The sequence below is a fragment of the Haliaeetus leucocephalus genome, unplaced genomic scaffold (assembly GCF_000737465.1).
Source record: "Haliaeetus leucocephalus isolate CR32 unplaced genomic scaffold, Haliaeetus_leucocephalus-4.0 Scaffold932, whole genome shotgun sequence".
In the NCBI taxonomy this organism is placed as follows: Eukaryota; Metazoa; Chordata; class Aves; order Accipitriformes; family Accipitridae; genus Haliaeetus; species Haliaeetus leucocephalus.
Window position 1 is genome coordinate 5,623,491 of NW_010973368.1, and position 13,313 is coordinate 5,636,803.

At 40.1% G+C, this 13,313-nt stretch overlaps 1 protein-coding gene across 2 annotated transcripts in view; it reads left to right on the forward strand.

Moving 5' to 3' along the window:
- The window catches only part of NRXN3 (neurexin 3), a 984,457-nt gene that overhangs the window by 304,670 nt on the left and 666,474 nt on the right, over positions 1–13,313 (forward strand). For both annotated transcript variants that reach the window (XM_010583781.1, XM_010583780.1), the window contains exon 11: positions 8,105–8,131. In XM_010583781.1, coding sequence (XP_010582083.1) covers positions 8,105–8,131 — 27 coding nt within the window. The remainder of the gene's footprint in view (positions 1–8,104; positions 8,132–13,313) is intronic.

The following is a 13,313-nucleotide window of genomic DNA, read 5'->3' on the forward strand; positions in this document are numbered from 1 at the left end:
TTTTGTTTAATTTCTGTTGGTTTGACTGGATTGGATTGATTTCTAAAATAACTGCCAAGACCTTCGTAATGATATTCTCTTGCAGAGAGAAATTCTCTTCTGCATTGCTGCATGAAGATTTGCTGTCAGTTCTTTGTTATGGACAGTGTTGGTTTTTAAGTCTTTAAGTTTTTAAGTTTCCTTTCTTGATCTGGGACTGGTGAGCTCTGTGTGAGACATGCTGCTTGGTCCATCTTTTGATCAGTTACATCCCTCATTCATCCAGCATCACTCAAAACAGTCAAAGGCAAACATGGGAGGGAAGCAAAATGGATATAGTGGCAAGCAGAAGTCCTGTGAATCCCATGCCCTTTGCAGAATTTGGCAGCGTTTGATACAACTTGGTCTGTTTTACTAATTTGCTAATTATTTCTATTTTTCCAATTGCTATCTGTTTCAGCCTTCAGGGCTTTTTATATCTAGTAAAAAAGCCTGATTTTTTTTTATTGTGTCTTTATTAAAATGAAGGCAACAATAATAAAAGTGCATCCCCCCATCCCAAAGGGTTGTGTTCTGTCTCCTTAGAGTTACATTTTCCCAGAAAATAATAAAAAAGACAATTAGAAACAAGTCCAACAATAACAACAATAAAAAAAATTTGAGAATGAATGTGCTATTAGATTAGCCTCAATCCATTTTCTTGCCAGTCTTTAAGTATTGTAGTGAATGACAAATAGCCTTTTTAAAGAATGTAAATAAATGAGTTGAAGCTTTCTTTCACTTTTCAGTGATGCAACTTGTTGCTTCATTTGAATCCAGAAATATAACTAAGAAGAGATTCTGAGTCAAAGAGGCAGAACTATCATGATAGTGCGAAATGTTAAACCTCTTTTAATATGTAGGGTACTCTATGTGAAGATGTGTGCATGGTCTGTGAAAGCTTTTGTCAGCTTTCAAAATTCTAAGCCCCACTGGGACAAGGTTTCGCATTTTTTGTGCTAACAGCATCAGCATCTTCAAAGCCCTACTCTGGTGATATCAGGAGCAAACCATGTCTGTAGAGGGCAAAAAAAGTATAATACACCCATACCTGTATAATGGTTCTTGGTTTTTAACTCCTGTCCTAGCTAGATATGGTAAGTTTATCAAGGTCTTGCTCCACCACAGGTGAGCTTGAGTGGTGATTTTAGGGTTCCTCATCCTCACCTGGGCAATATGTTGTACAGCAGTTGTCTTTTGGAACTAGCTCGTTTTTTTTTAAATTGCTTCTAGTGTCTTTTTGGCTTTGAAAGTGCAAGTCAGACCCTAATATCAGCTTTTGGAATAGGAAAGTGAAGAGAAGAAGATAGATTTAAACAAGTTCATATCTCTTAAAAGCAAAGAGTCTCCATCTAAAGGGCTATAGAAACCCTTGCTTTTTATTAAAGAAAAAAAAAGAAAAAAAGAAAATGCAGTCTTATAGAGTTCCTGTTTGGAATACGTATATGCTCTGCTTAGCTTGACTGAAGAAGTGTAAAACACTATTGAGTGTCTGGCTAGCATAGGAGCAGTTGCTGTGCTGTCCAGACTGGCCTAGAGGACAGAGGGAATAGATCAACTTCAGCTATGACAGTAATTTCTCAAATAAAGAGAAACAGCACTCTGATGATAGCCATCTCTACCTATATTGACTTACAGTGAAGGAAAATTTCAAAGATTTGCAGAGTTTCTCTGGAGAACAGCTCAAAAGAATTGCTGTTGACCATTCTTACATGTGCAAAGAGAATCTTTCACAAAACTCCAGTGCGTATATATATATGTATGTGTGTGTCTGCATTTTCTTCTGATCTAATACAGTTGGTGCTAATAATCTGGCAAAATGAGATTTTTTTTTTTTCCCCCACTGTTTCCTTTCTTGGCAATTATTGCTAGCCATTTTTTTCTTAGAGGATAACTTAATCACTGGAAGATTGGCAGTGGCATGCTTCTGTTGGCGAAGTGATGGGGCAGCTGAGTATCTGCTTAGCTCTTCACTACCACCTTGTAACCCAGAGCCAGTTCTTTTACCTTGCATGCCTTAGTTCCTCTCTTTGTTGAAGAGAGAATACTTTGCAACCTGCCAGAGATGTGGTAGTATTTTAGTAAGTGCTGCTTCTGTCGCCTTTGATACTCCCACATGAAAAGTACTACAGCATGAAAACTGTCAGACTTCATAAAAAATTATCACTTTTTCTTCTGAGAAAGGTACTACTTGTTTGATTTTGTTATATCTTCATCTTCCTTTAAAATCAATGAGAATAGGGGGAGTTGCTCCTTTTGGGTGTTCAAGGCCTCCTAGACTTAGACCCTATGTGAATACAAGGAGGCTATATTTAGATTACCCTGAATATACTTAGAATTTTTTACAGCATAGTCTTTCCTTTCCAGTTTTCCTTATATCATGCTGGCAGACAATATTTTCCCAATACTGGCATTGGTCACTTTTAACACTCACTGGGGTCTGTTGTGCCATCACCTAGCCTAGAGGTGGACTGTTCAACTCTTACTATCTGGCATCTAAAAGACATGGCTATGTCAAAAGAATTGACATATGGTCCACACATGTTTAGAAAGAGATATGTCATTGATGGCTTAATACAGGGACAAAATCTATAAACCAAACACTGTGTTAACTGAAGGCTATTTTTGTGTAGTTGCAGGGACTGAAGCAATGCGTATGCCAGATTTGCCAGCTTTTTAGCTAGAAACTTTTGTGAGGGTGAGTCTTCCCCCAAAAGTGACTACAGGCTGCATCAGTGGAAACCTGTCAGCACTCTTCCTCTATGCCCAGCTAAAGAGAAGGGTAGTTTAGACTGTTGGAACCTAGATTGAGCTTCACCTCTCTTCTGTTCAGATTTATAAAGCTGTCAGATATATTCCTTGAAGCAGGACTTTCCTTCTATCAAAATGGCAAACTTACCTTGCTGTTGAAGAAGCAGAATTTGAGGAGGAATGACTTTACCAGAGCCATTCATTTTCAGTTGTTTACTGTAAGTCATATCTAACTCTTTAAGGAGACTTTCATAGCCAAAATGTCACAAACAAGAACCAAATCTTCATTATCTGACCCTGCCAAAATCCCCTTACCAGTGAGAAACAGTCATCAGCACCACCTCTGAAGACCTGAGTATGCTCAGTGCTGACTAGCTATGAGTCAGCACACCCCCGAGTGCCTAACCTATGACAGATGCGTATAAACAAAGACTGTTTTGAGTGGTAAGTTATTTAATTGTGATTTTCTTATAAGTCATTTAATACTATTACTAAGAGCTGTCCCTTCTCTCTTTGATCTATTCCATTTAATTACTTATTATCATTTGTGTGGTTATTAAGGTCTTTCCTATATTGTTTTTTATTTTCTTTTTTTCTTTTTTTTTTTTTTTTTCCTTAACTCTTCTGTGTATTTCAGTTGTAAAGCTTTCCCATACCCCATCAGCCATGGTAAATCAAAAGATGGTATTCAACCCTTCAAAGGCCTGAAGCCTGCGGCCCGCACAGCAAACAGCCCTGAGAACAGAGCGTACAGAGCAGCCTGCAGGGGCTGGCATATCCCACTCACCTCCTCAGCACTCAGTGTCCAAACCAAACAGGGGATAGCTACATCGTACAGCAGACATGGGTGGGCATGGGCGGCTGGGTGCTTGCTGCAGAAGGTGGGAGGGAAAGGAGGAGCAGTGATGAATAATTCTCTAAGAAAGAGGGGCAAGGAAGTTGTTTCAGACTTTTCCCGTGTGGGTGCCCGAGGCACTGCAATCTGCATGTTGACAGCATGTCTCACAGTAGTTTGAGTGTTTGTTGTGTGAAGATTGGAAGTCCAAATGTGATACAGATCTCACTTCTGTTGAGAAGGACTCTGAAGAAATGGGTCTAGAGTGGAAGGGGAGAGAGATTGAAACTAAGCAAATCATGACTTGGAACATGCTTGGGAATAATTTCTGGTGCTGAGAAGATGTACAGAAAGGGAAAGAAATGGCTGGTCTGATAGGGAGATCCACCCTCACACTTTTCCTCCCATTGATGCGTGGGAGGGTTATAGTGTCACTGACTTTTATTAAAGAATATTCCAGGGTTTTTTTCTTCCTGGACTGGCTTATCTTCAGGTCACTGGTGACTAGAATAAATACTTCCTTCCTCCTGTTAATCTGAGTCAGTTCTCTTGTAAAGAAGTATAATCATCCCTCTCACCTATCTTTTCCTAGGATACCGCCTCAAGAGTGTCAGAGACATCTTTGCCTCTCCAAAATGTAAAGTTTCTCTTGTCATTCCCACAAACAAACAGAGCAGGCACATTTTCTATTTTTCTTTTTTAAACATACGTGAACTTCTATGCCAAATTTCCTTTTGTGCAGATCATACACTCAGACCTGCAAGTGTATGCCCATTCACAGTATTTCTCATTAATAAATTTCTTTTCTATAATCAGTACATACAAAGCCCCTTGATGTTTTTTTTTTGTTGTTGTTGTTTTTTTTGCCACAGACCTGCAAAAATTTTTGTCAGCTGCCAGTTACAGGTGGGTGCACAGACCGACTGCATGCAAGTAGGAGAGAGGCAAGGAGCTACACTATAACTTGGGGTAGGAGTGTGCACAGGACCTCATCTGGTTTCCCCGCAGTGAGCTTAGAAATTGTCAGGCCCCTATTATCTTTCTTGTCCTAGTTCTGCCTTAAAGTGCTCTTCCATAGCCACATGTGGATGCTCATCAAAAGGAACACTTTGTCCTCACACAGCGAAGGTGACTTTCTTTTCTGATTCAAGGGAAAAACAGCCTGGGGCCTTAGCAATGTCAAGTAAATATCACTATTTTCAGGCACAAATGTACAAATGGTAAGAAACACAGGCCTAATTTGTAGAGACTTCTGTCTGCTACTAAAGATATTTCCATTCAAACAATGAATCTCTAGTGTTAGCTAAATGCAGTGGAGCTATTTAACCTTTTGCAAGGAGAGGGTCTTTGTCCCATTTGCCAGGTGATGTGCTCTGGAAAACCTTCTATCTGAGCACTAAGAAAGCAGATTCTGGTTTACATTAGGAATAATAATGAAAGAAAGTAGCTGTAGAAGGTTTTCCCAGCTCATCCTGCTCCCCATGCAGTTACAGACTGTGTTTTCACTTTACTGCTGTCCTCCAGATTCCTTATCCAGCTGCTGAACTGGCAGGTGACTCGATTTACAGCTGTTCGGGCATACTCATCTTCAAAACCTAAAGCAAGGGAAAACCTCTTTTGAGTCAGGAATGCAGCCATACCTAAATAAAGCAAATCTCATCAGTAGAAGCCGGTAACAGGGCTGAGAGCCCCAGATGACGATTACCAGAAGTCTTACTGCCCTGGTGCTGTGCAAGAGGAATCCCAAGCAGCTTTTTAAATTATTCCTGAATTCCCCAGCTACTGCTTTTTTGAGTGCAAAGACCAGGCTAAACGTGCACCTTACTGTTTTGGATTTGTGGTGTTGTACTAGTTTAGAGGAAAATAGGTATTTTCTTCCTTTCTAAAAACTGATGTAAGAGGGAGAAAACAGCTTCATGTATTAATGATTGGAAATTTGTTTTGGTTGCTTTGGGCAAGGCTCAGAATTAAGGAAAAGAACAAAAAACCTGTGCTTGTTCTTTGAAGGTAGTGTGGAGAGTATGATGGTGCTGGTGTAGCAGCGCAGGCAGATGCACTCACTTAGCTGCCATGCGGGATCCCCACTGACCCAGCTGGACTAAGTCTGGTTCAGGAGCTGGTTCTTCTGGAGTGTGCTTGGGCGTTTCTGCCTGGCATATGGTATTGCAGAGCCTTCATGCTTGCAAAGTCTGGAGATCTAATAGTGCCATTGTAGTTGTCAGGGCAACCCCCTCAGTGGCCTGGTCTCTCATTGTCCTTTGAAATAGAAATCTAGCAGCCAGGATAAGGGCTACACAGGTTTTCAGTTTGAAATATCGATCCCTTCACCTGAAGCAGTCAGTGACTCAGCCTGAGGGTAAGCCCTGGGACGTGTAGTTATTTCTGTATTGCTGCCAAAAAATTTAAAAATGCAAAACTTCTCTGCAGACATCAATAACACAACGATGGTTTTAGTTTCTAACTTTGATGAACGTTGCTGAGGACCAGCCATGTTTCCCTTTCCAGCACACTTACTGTTTAGCCCATAAGAAATTCCCCTGTTGTTCCAGCTCTAACAACTCTCTCGATCTCACTTGCTTGCAGTGAGACTTGGGAGTCTCTCTCACTCTTGCTCTCACTCTCCATCAGGTTGTAGAGGGAAGTTCCCCAGCATGTACTTCAGAGCTCCCCTTACCCCACCCAGCTCCTGTAAGGGATATAGCCACCGCTGTATGGTGATCGTACCACTTGCTCCAGGGCTGTTTGCTCCCACTTTTCTGTTGCGGTTGACGACACATGACAAACCTAATCGCACAAAACCAAACCCAGATTTTCTCAAGAGAAGTTCTGCTTGAAAACAGACTCTCTCTGGCTATGCTGCTCCTGATTGGTGTGTCCCGGCTCATTACAGGTCTTTATTTATAGTCTTTTATTCTTTCCCCTCTATCATTTTTTAAGAACTGCATTTAGTTTCAGCTGCTGAAATTTTCCCACATCTGTCTGAGTAAACATAAAATTGGTCCAGTTAAGCAGCAAACTGCATTATATTTCTCTGCCATTCTGTATAATCCCTCTTGGTGGGCCATATCTCTGTAATAAATATGACTGTCCCTGCTAGCCAAAGCTTTAGCTGTCCAGACAGGGTGTCCAGTAGCATGTTGCTATTATTCCTGGCGCTGATTTCCTGAGAGAAGTTCAGCATGGCCCAAGATACGCAATAGCAGTGATATGATAGCTCTCACCCATGTCAGACACCATAGTATTGGATGTTCACAAGGCTGTAAGTAGGCATTTATAAACAAAAGATCCTCTTACAGGTTGTATCCTGAGATATGCTGAGCATTAGTGTGTTAAATGAGAGAAGCAATGCTCAGAAGCCCTCTAGCTCAGGCTCTCCTACCTCAACTTGCAAAAGCAGACTCGTCAATTACCATTTATTAGGTTCCACACATGTAACTCTATTTTTCTCTCCGTGTACCCTTCTTTGTCCCTCCCTTGCCTGTAACCTCTGAATGAATCAGGGCCAGCAAAGGTTCCCATATCTGCCACGTCACTGCCCATTTCATCTTCTCCCTGAACGTTATGAGCATCCCATTCAGTCTTGGCGTTCAGATAGCAAGATGAGATTGGGCTCTGAGGAACTGGCAGGGCTGGGGACCCTTGAAAGAAATCTCCATTCCCCCGCCAAGCAAAAAAGAAGTATTCCCAACCTCCAGAACTAGCTGAAATCTGGGCTGGGCGTTCGTGCGGTTAGCTGTTTGCAAGTGGCCATTTTATGATAGGACACTGCTGGGCAGTGTATTAACCCTTTCCTCACCTGAATGGACAGTGTCAAATGTGTCTGTGCACATATTAAAAAGTGTTCTGGGCTGGCATTGGGGGAATGAGAAGAGGGTCTGTCTTTGGGAGAGCTGGAAAGGGTTAAATTTTGCACCAACAAATCTCACAGGCTGATTTTACAGGTATTCTGTGTTTGACAGATGGTGTATTTATGCAATAACAATACAAATTAATTCAAAAGAAACCACGTGTAAAGGTTGACTTTGAGCTTCAAGCTTCTTAAAGAAATTGCTAAAGGTCTTTAAAAAACAAAATGACACTGGAGTATGACTTGCATTTTGAGGGACATTTTTTGTGCCTTAATTATCAATTTTTTTATTGTAATTCATATCAGTTCATGGTCTGGAGTAGAAGATACTCTTAGATGCATAGGTTTCTAAAAAAAGAAAATAGCTTTCTGTGTCAACATGTGGATATATATGTATATTGGTATATCTCTATACATATGTGTATATATATACACGTGTGTATATATATATATTTATGTAACAGATATTTATGTAGAATATACTGTACATATACACCCACACCTGAACTTGTACAGACTGTATATAAGTATAAAATGGCCACATCTCTTTGCGTGTGTCTGTCCCCGGAAGGGTGGACTGATTGTTTTTGGATGTCTGCAGCTGTTACCTTGAAGGATGCAATTTCATCTTTCATTTATTTTTCCCCATCTAGACTGTATCAGGATAAACTGTAACGCCAGTAAGTTTTCCCTCAAGTTTCATTTTGTTCTCTTTCTATATATATTAAAATAACTTTATTTTCTTTGCTGTTTTATAAGCTGTTTTTCTTTTCTTTTCTTTTCTTTCCCTTTTCTTTAAAAAAAAAAAAATCTTCTGAAATTGAAGGGCTGGGTGGGATATGAAGCTGGGGGGGGAGGAGGGAAGACCTTATGTGATTGTATGTGAAAATTTTGTGTTAGGTTTCTCCAAGGAGGGGATGAACTGTTATTTCATAGCTTTGCAGAAGAGCACCTGAGGAACCTGATGAGCTGATATTATATTTCACTGGTAACCTGTTGTCTTTATGAAAACTTTTAAAGAACCACATAAGAATAACAACAGGTACTGTATGCACTTCTCCACTACAAAACAGGCATGCACATTTTAAAAACAAATTAAAAAAAACCCACCTCAAACTCTCACTCTATTTCAGAATGGTGACAACTTAACCTGATATTTATTCAAAGTCATTTTTATTTGGATATGGAAGGAAAAATTAGATCTTAGATTTTGAGTATATTATCAGAGTTACATCATAACATTTTATTTGGCATTTACCACTCTTAGGTTTCTATAATGAATTCCAGCTGAATCTTTGGGTCACTGAAGATCCCATTCAGTCTGTAAAAGTAGGGAAGAAGGCTTATGAAATCTCTGTGAAAAATAATAGTGAAAGATCATATCCAATTCTAGACTGATTGAGTAAACAAAATCTTTTCTGTTCTACTTCAAAGAGCTGGTCGAAGTTGATGTAGGCCTCAAAGTAAAAAGCACTTCCCAAAGAATGGAGCTGTTTAGCTCTCAAGTATGCTTTGAGGCTCATCTTACTTGAAACCAGACTCCTGAACCAGTAGATCCTCTGTGTTAGATTTTATGTGGAAAGATTTATGGAAAGCTAAACATCACTTTGGAAATGCTATAAGGGATGAAAAGGCAAGGACGGTCCATGTGTTTTCTAGAGGCTGTGGTCTTCTTGCTCACGAGCCCCATCCAAGCTAGCAGGAAGGTGGAAAGAAGTGCGTTGCAGCCCCAAAAGCAAATATAGAGCTTTCAAGTAGCAGAACCAATGTAGAAGCAGCAAGAGAATCTTATTGTAAAGAAGTTTCTTAACAGCTTTGTGATAGTTTTGGACTAGCAGTAGGTTTTTAGTGTTAGAGAGCAGACAGCAGTTGTTTGGGTTTTTTCCCCATGTACAATATTTGCAAAATTTAAAAGGTTCTCTGTGGTTGCAAACAGAAAAAAAAAAAAAAAATACACATATAAGCAGATAATAGATCAGCTTTCCCTCCTGGTCACTGCCAGCTGATTGAGATCCTACTTTGTAGGGAAGTGGAAGCAATTAGTTTCTTGGTCTTGGGAAGTGGTCCCTGGGAGCCTGTCATCAGGGACAAGACAAAGCATTGGCTGATGTGTGATTATTCCAGCTGTGAGCCCTGATACACTGTAGGAGCTTTATCATGACTTCACAACATTGAGAACTGCAGCCTTCTTCAGCCCTATTGCAGCCTGTTGCATTTTTAAATACAGTCATCCTCTGGAAGTTTGTATTTATTTATTTATTTTAAAGCACTTTGGATTTTCTGAATTCATTTTTTATGATACTTTGCTGAAACAGCGTTGAGAACTGCAGCCTTCTTCAGCCCTATCGTAGGGGTATGTGGGATTAGTCCTGTATGACTCAAAGCTTGAGAGCTCTTGCTGAATTCCTTTTGCTCTTCAAAGTTTTAACACTATTTTAAGGTAGAGTGAGTAATAGGAAAAAGTGTCTTGAATCTCTGCTAGCTGAGATTGCCAGTTTCTACCCAGCAGTGCTGAGGACATTTGCATAAAAATAGGATCTTTTGCTTCCTAAGAGTTCATATACTCTTGCTGCTTAGCCACCTGTAACTCTATCTAAACACTTGCACCATAATTCTTGTTGATGCATGTCATCTGAGCATCCATATCAGTTCCTCTGATACTGGACAACAATCTGATATTGTTGTCATCATCTTCAACTTTTGATGACAGCTGGCTGTTAAGGGCTTAGCTATGGAAGACTATCTTCAGATGGGAAATTGGCTTTAGTAGCAAGGAGCAATGGTCTAGTTTTCATGCAAATCAAAATCTAGCAGTAACTGGGAGAAACATTCAAAAAAGAAAAAGAGGGAAAAGATAATCCTATAATCAGAGCAGTGGGAAGACAGTCTGAATCCAGTGCTTTTGTTAGTTTCCCCATAAGCATCAAAAGATCTTGAATCATTTTGCTTCCATGCATTTTTAATAGTTGAGCCTGTTGCATTTTTAAGTACAGTCATCCTCTGAAGGTTTGTATTTATTTATTTATTTATTTTAAAGCACTTTGGATTTTCCTAATTCATTTTTTATGATACTGTGCTGACAATGTACAACCCTACTCCTAGTCCCTCCAACACCTTGTTTTGTTGCTGTCTGTTGCAATGACTCGGGTCATCTGTCCTGCTTTCTAGAAGGGAACCTCCTGGGAACCGATTGATAAAAAACTGTATACTCTTGCACGAATAAAATATGGTTAGCCAGGAGCAGACCAAATATCACTGTAACTATTCTTGCAGGCACACTGACATTTACTTGTGCAGAGGGAGTTATCCACATACAGATTGGTCTGCCAGGTTCTGTTGAAATGAGCAGAAGTGTTTTAAAGTAACTTGACAAATGGGATTCCCAATCAGTTGAAGAGTTGCAGGTCAAGCAGTCACCATTGCTAACTGAATAGAAGGGACCTGGTGCATGGTTTTAAAGGTAAAGAGAGCTGTACTTTTGGGGCCCTGTGGAATGTGTAGGTTAAAGAGCCTACCACAGCAAGCACTGAAGCTTATGCTGTTTGAGAGGAGTCTAGTATGTTGTCCCAGGTAAGCACTTAATTTTCAGTATGCTTGCTTTTAATTTTCATTGAAAGGATTGAAGGCTTTTTGCTTGCCTGGGTTCTCATATATCTGATGCAAAATACTGTTTTCCACCACTTCATTTCTTCTTAGCCTCTCTCTGTTTCTCATCACTGTCATCTCACAGTTCTGAAATGGAAGACTGACATAGTTTCCTAGAATAGGAACTTTTTTTAATTTCTCTGTATTTATTTTACTACTCCTCTCTCATCCTCTCCTTTCACTCTTGAAGATACCTAAACTGACCTTTTCTGTTTCTGCACACTGCCAGAGTTTGCATTTAGAAGGACCCAACAGTGCTGTTGCTTACACAGATGTAACTGGGTAGTAACACTCTTTTCCTCTGAGTGTAAAATCAGCACAACCAAAAGCAGAATCAGGATCCCAAAATACACTGTGTGAAGGTGCATTGAATGATTCCTCAACATAATGCAGACAAAATGGATAGCATAATTTTGTTGGCTGGATTTATGGGGAAACAGGTATAGTCCAAATACCCTTATATTTTTGCATACATATAATCTGGGTTTTTAAAAAGGATTTCCTAAGGAAGAGTAGTGCTTTGTTCCCTCTCCTGTAAACTGTTTCTTGAAATACATAGTTCTCGTTAAAGAAAATTAAAGTTGTTGTGATAGTTTTATAGTTGGTGTCAAAATATCTGGTGCTCTGATTTTTCTTCATTTTTTCAAAGGTATCTAGTCCTTAATTTCCTTATTCCCTTTTCAGTGACCCCACTTCATATCAGTCCAGATGGGGATAGTTTTCAGCATTCTACCCAATATTAAGTGTGGAGGACAGGGCTGTGTGTGCTACAATTGTATTAGCTTTTGGAGGTGTCTTCACTTTGTGTTCTTTCTAGGATACTGCTTGTATTATTTTTCTTGGTCTAGTCCTCCCTCTTTCTCCCAAACCTTTTGTGTGGCATGTCAATAGTCACAGTCACATAGTTTGACGCTACCCTTATGGGAGGTGTGATATTCCAAAAGTAGCTGCCTCTGGAACAGTGAATACTTCTGTCTTATCACTTGTTTCATAATGAGGCCTTTTCTTCTCACTAAAGCATGCTGGACAAGCCGCTACCTATTTTCATGTCACTTGTAAAGCCCCAGCAAATCCTGATCCTCTTCTCTTACCTGTTGCTAAAAGCACAAATGGAAGAGAATAAAAGAATCACAGTCCAGTCACTACTAGTTGATCCTGTGTCTCTATGAGGCCCTGCAGTTGGCATGTTGTTTCAGATCCAGTTAATTTTGGACTGGTCTTTGACAATAGAAGACAGCTAGAACATGAGATTGGTTCTCCCTTCTCTGTTGCTTCTCTCACGCTTACTGTATTTAGTGCCTTAATTCAATGCAATGTTAATGTTTTGTTTTAGTATGTGCCACTGTAACAACATAAAATACAAACCTATGATGTCTATCTCTCTGGGAGAGAATTAAAGTTTTCTTTTTTCCATATCAGCATAAGTAAATAGGAAGACGTGCTAACTCCAGTCTAATCAAAATGTTGTAAAACCAAGTGCACTTATCTGATTCCTAGTGATGTTGCTGTCGTTTTAATAAAAGCTTAATAGTACTCTAACATGAAAACATTATTTGGAAAGTGAAGAGGTATGATTAAACATACACATCATATTTGTGACTCTAGTATCTCCTAGCTCCATTTAAACATAATCAGGAAGAAATGAATGCTTATGCAGCCTGAAAAGTGACGAGTCATTAGTATGTCATATCGTAGTGGTGAAAGCAAAGCTGGTGTCTGTAGCATCTGTACAGCCTAAGTGAGAACAGTCTCACCTTTGAGCAGTTTCAGACTCAGGGCACTGGTCTGGCCTTGTGCTGCTGCTGCACTGCAATGCAGAAGAAGGGAAGGGAGCAAGCCTGTCTTTGGAAGACTTTTCCTCCTGTCAGGTGATGAAACAGCAGTCCTCCCAGATATTTTGTCAGATGGTAAACAGAGAATTCTGTTAGGGAAAACATACCATGCTGGATCCAGCAGCCCCAGAGAGGTGAGGCTACTGCCACTCCCCATTCCCAGGTTCAACCAGTAGCGAGGCTGAAGACGTATTCCTGGCAGGCACTTTGCTAGTGATCACACACTTACCCACAGACCTGTGCTCATTCCAGTCTCTGATAGCATGAACATCCAGGCTCTCTGACCTATGGTCTGACTCCAGTTGCTGCACTCACACCCCCATACACCCTCATGCACACAGAATAGAGAGTCCTCACCCAGGAAAGAGTTAGAAAGGAATTTAAT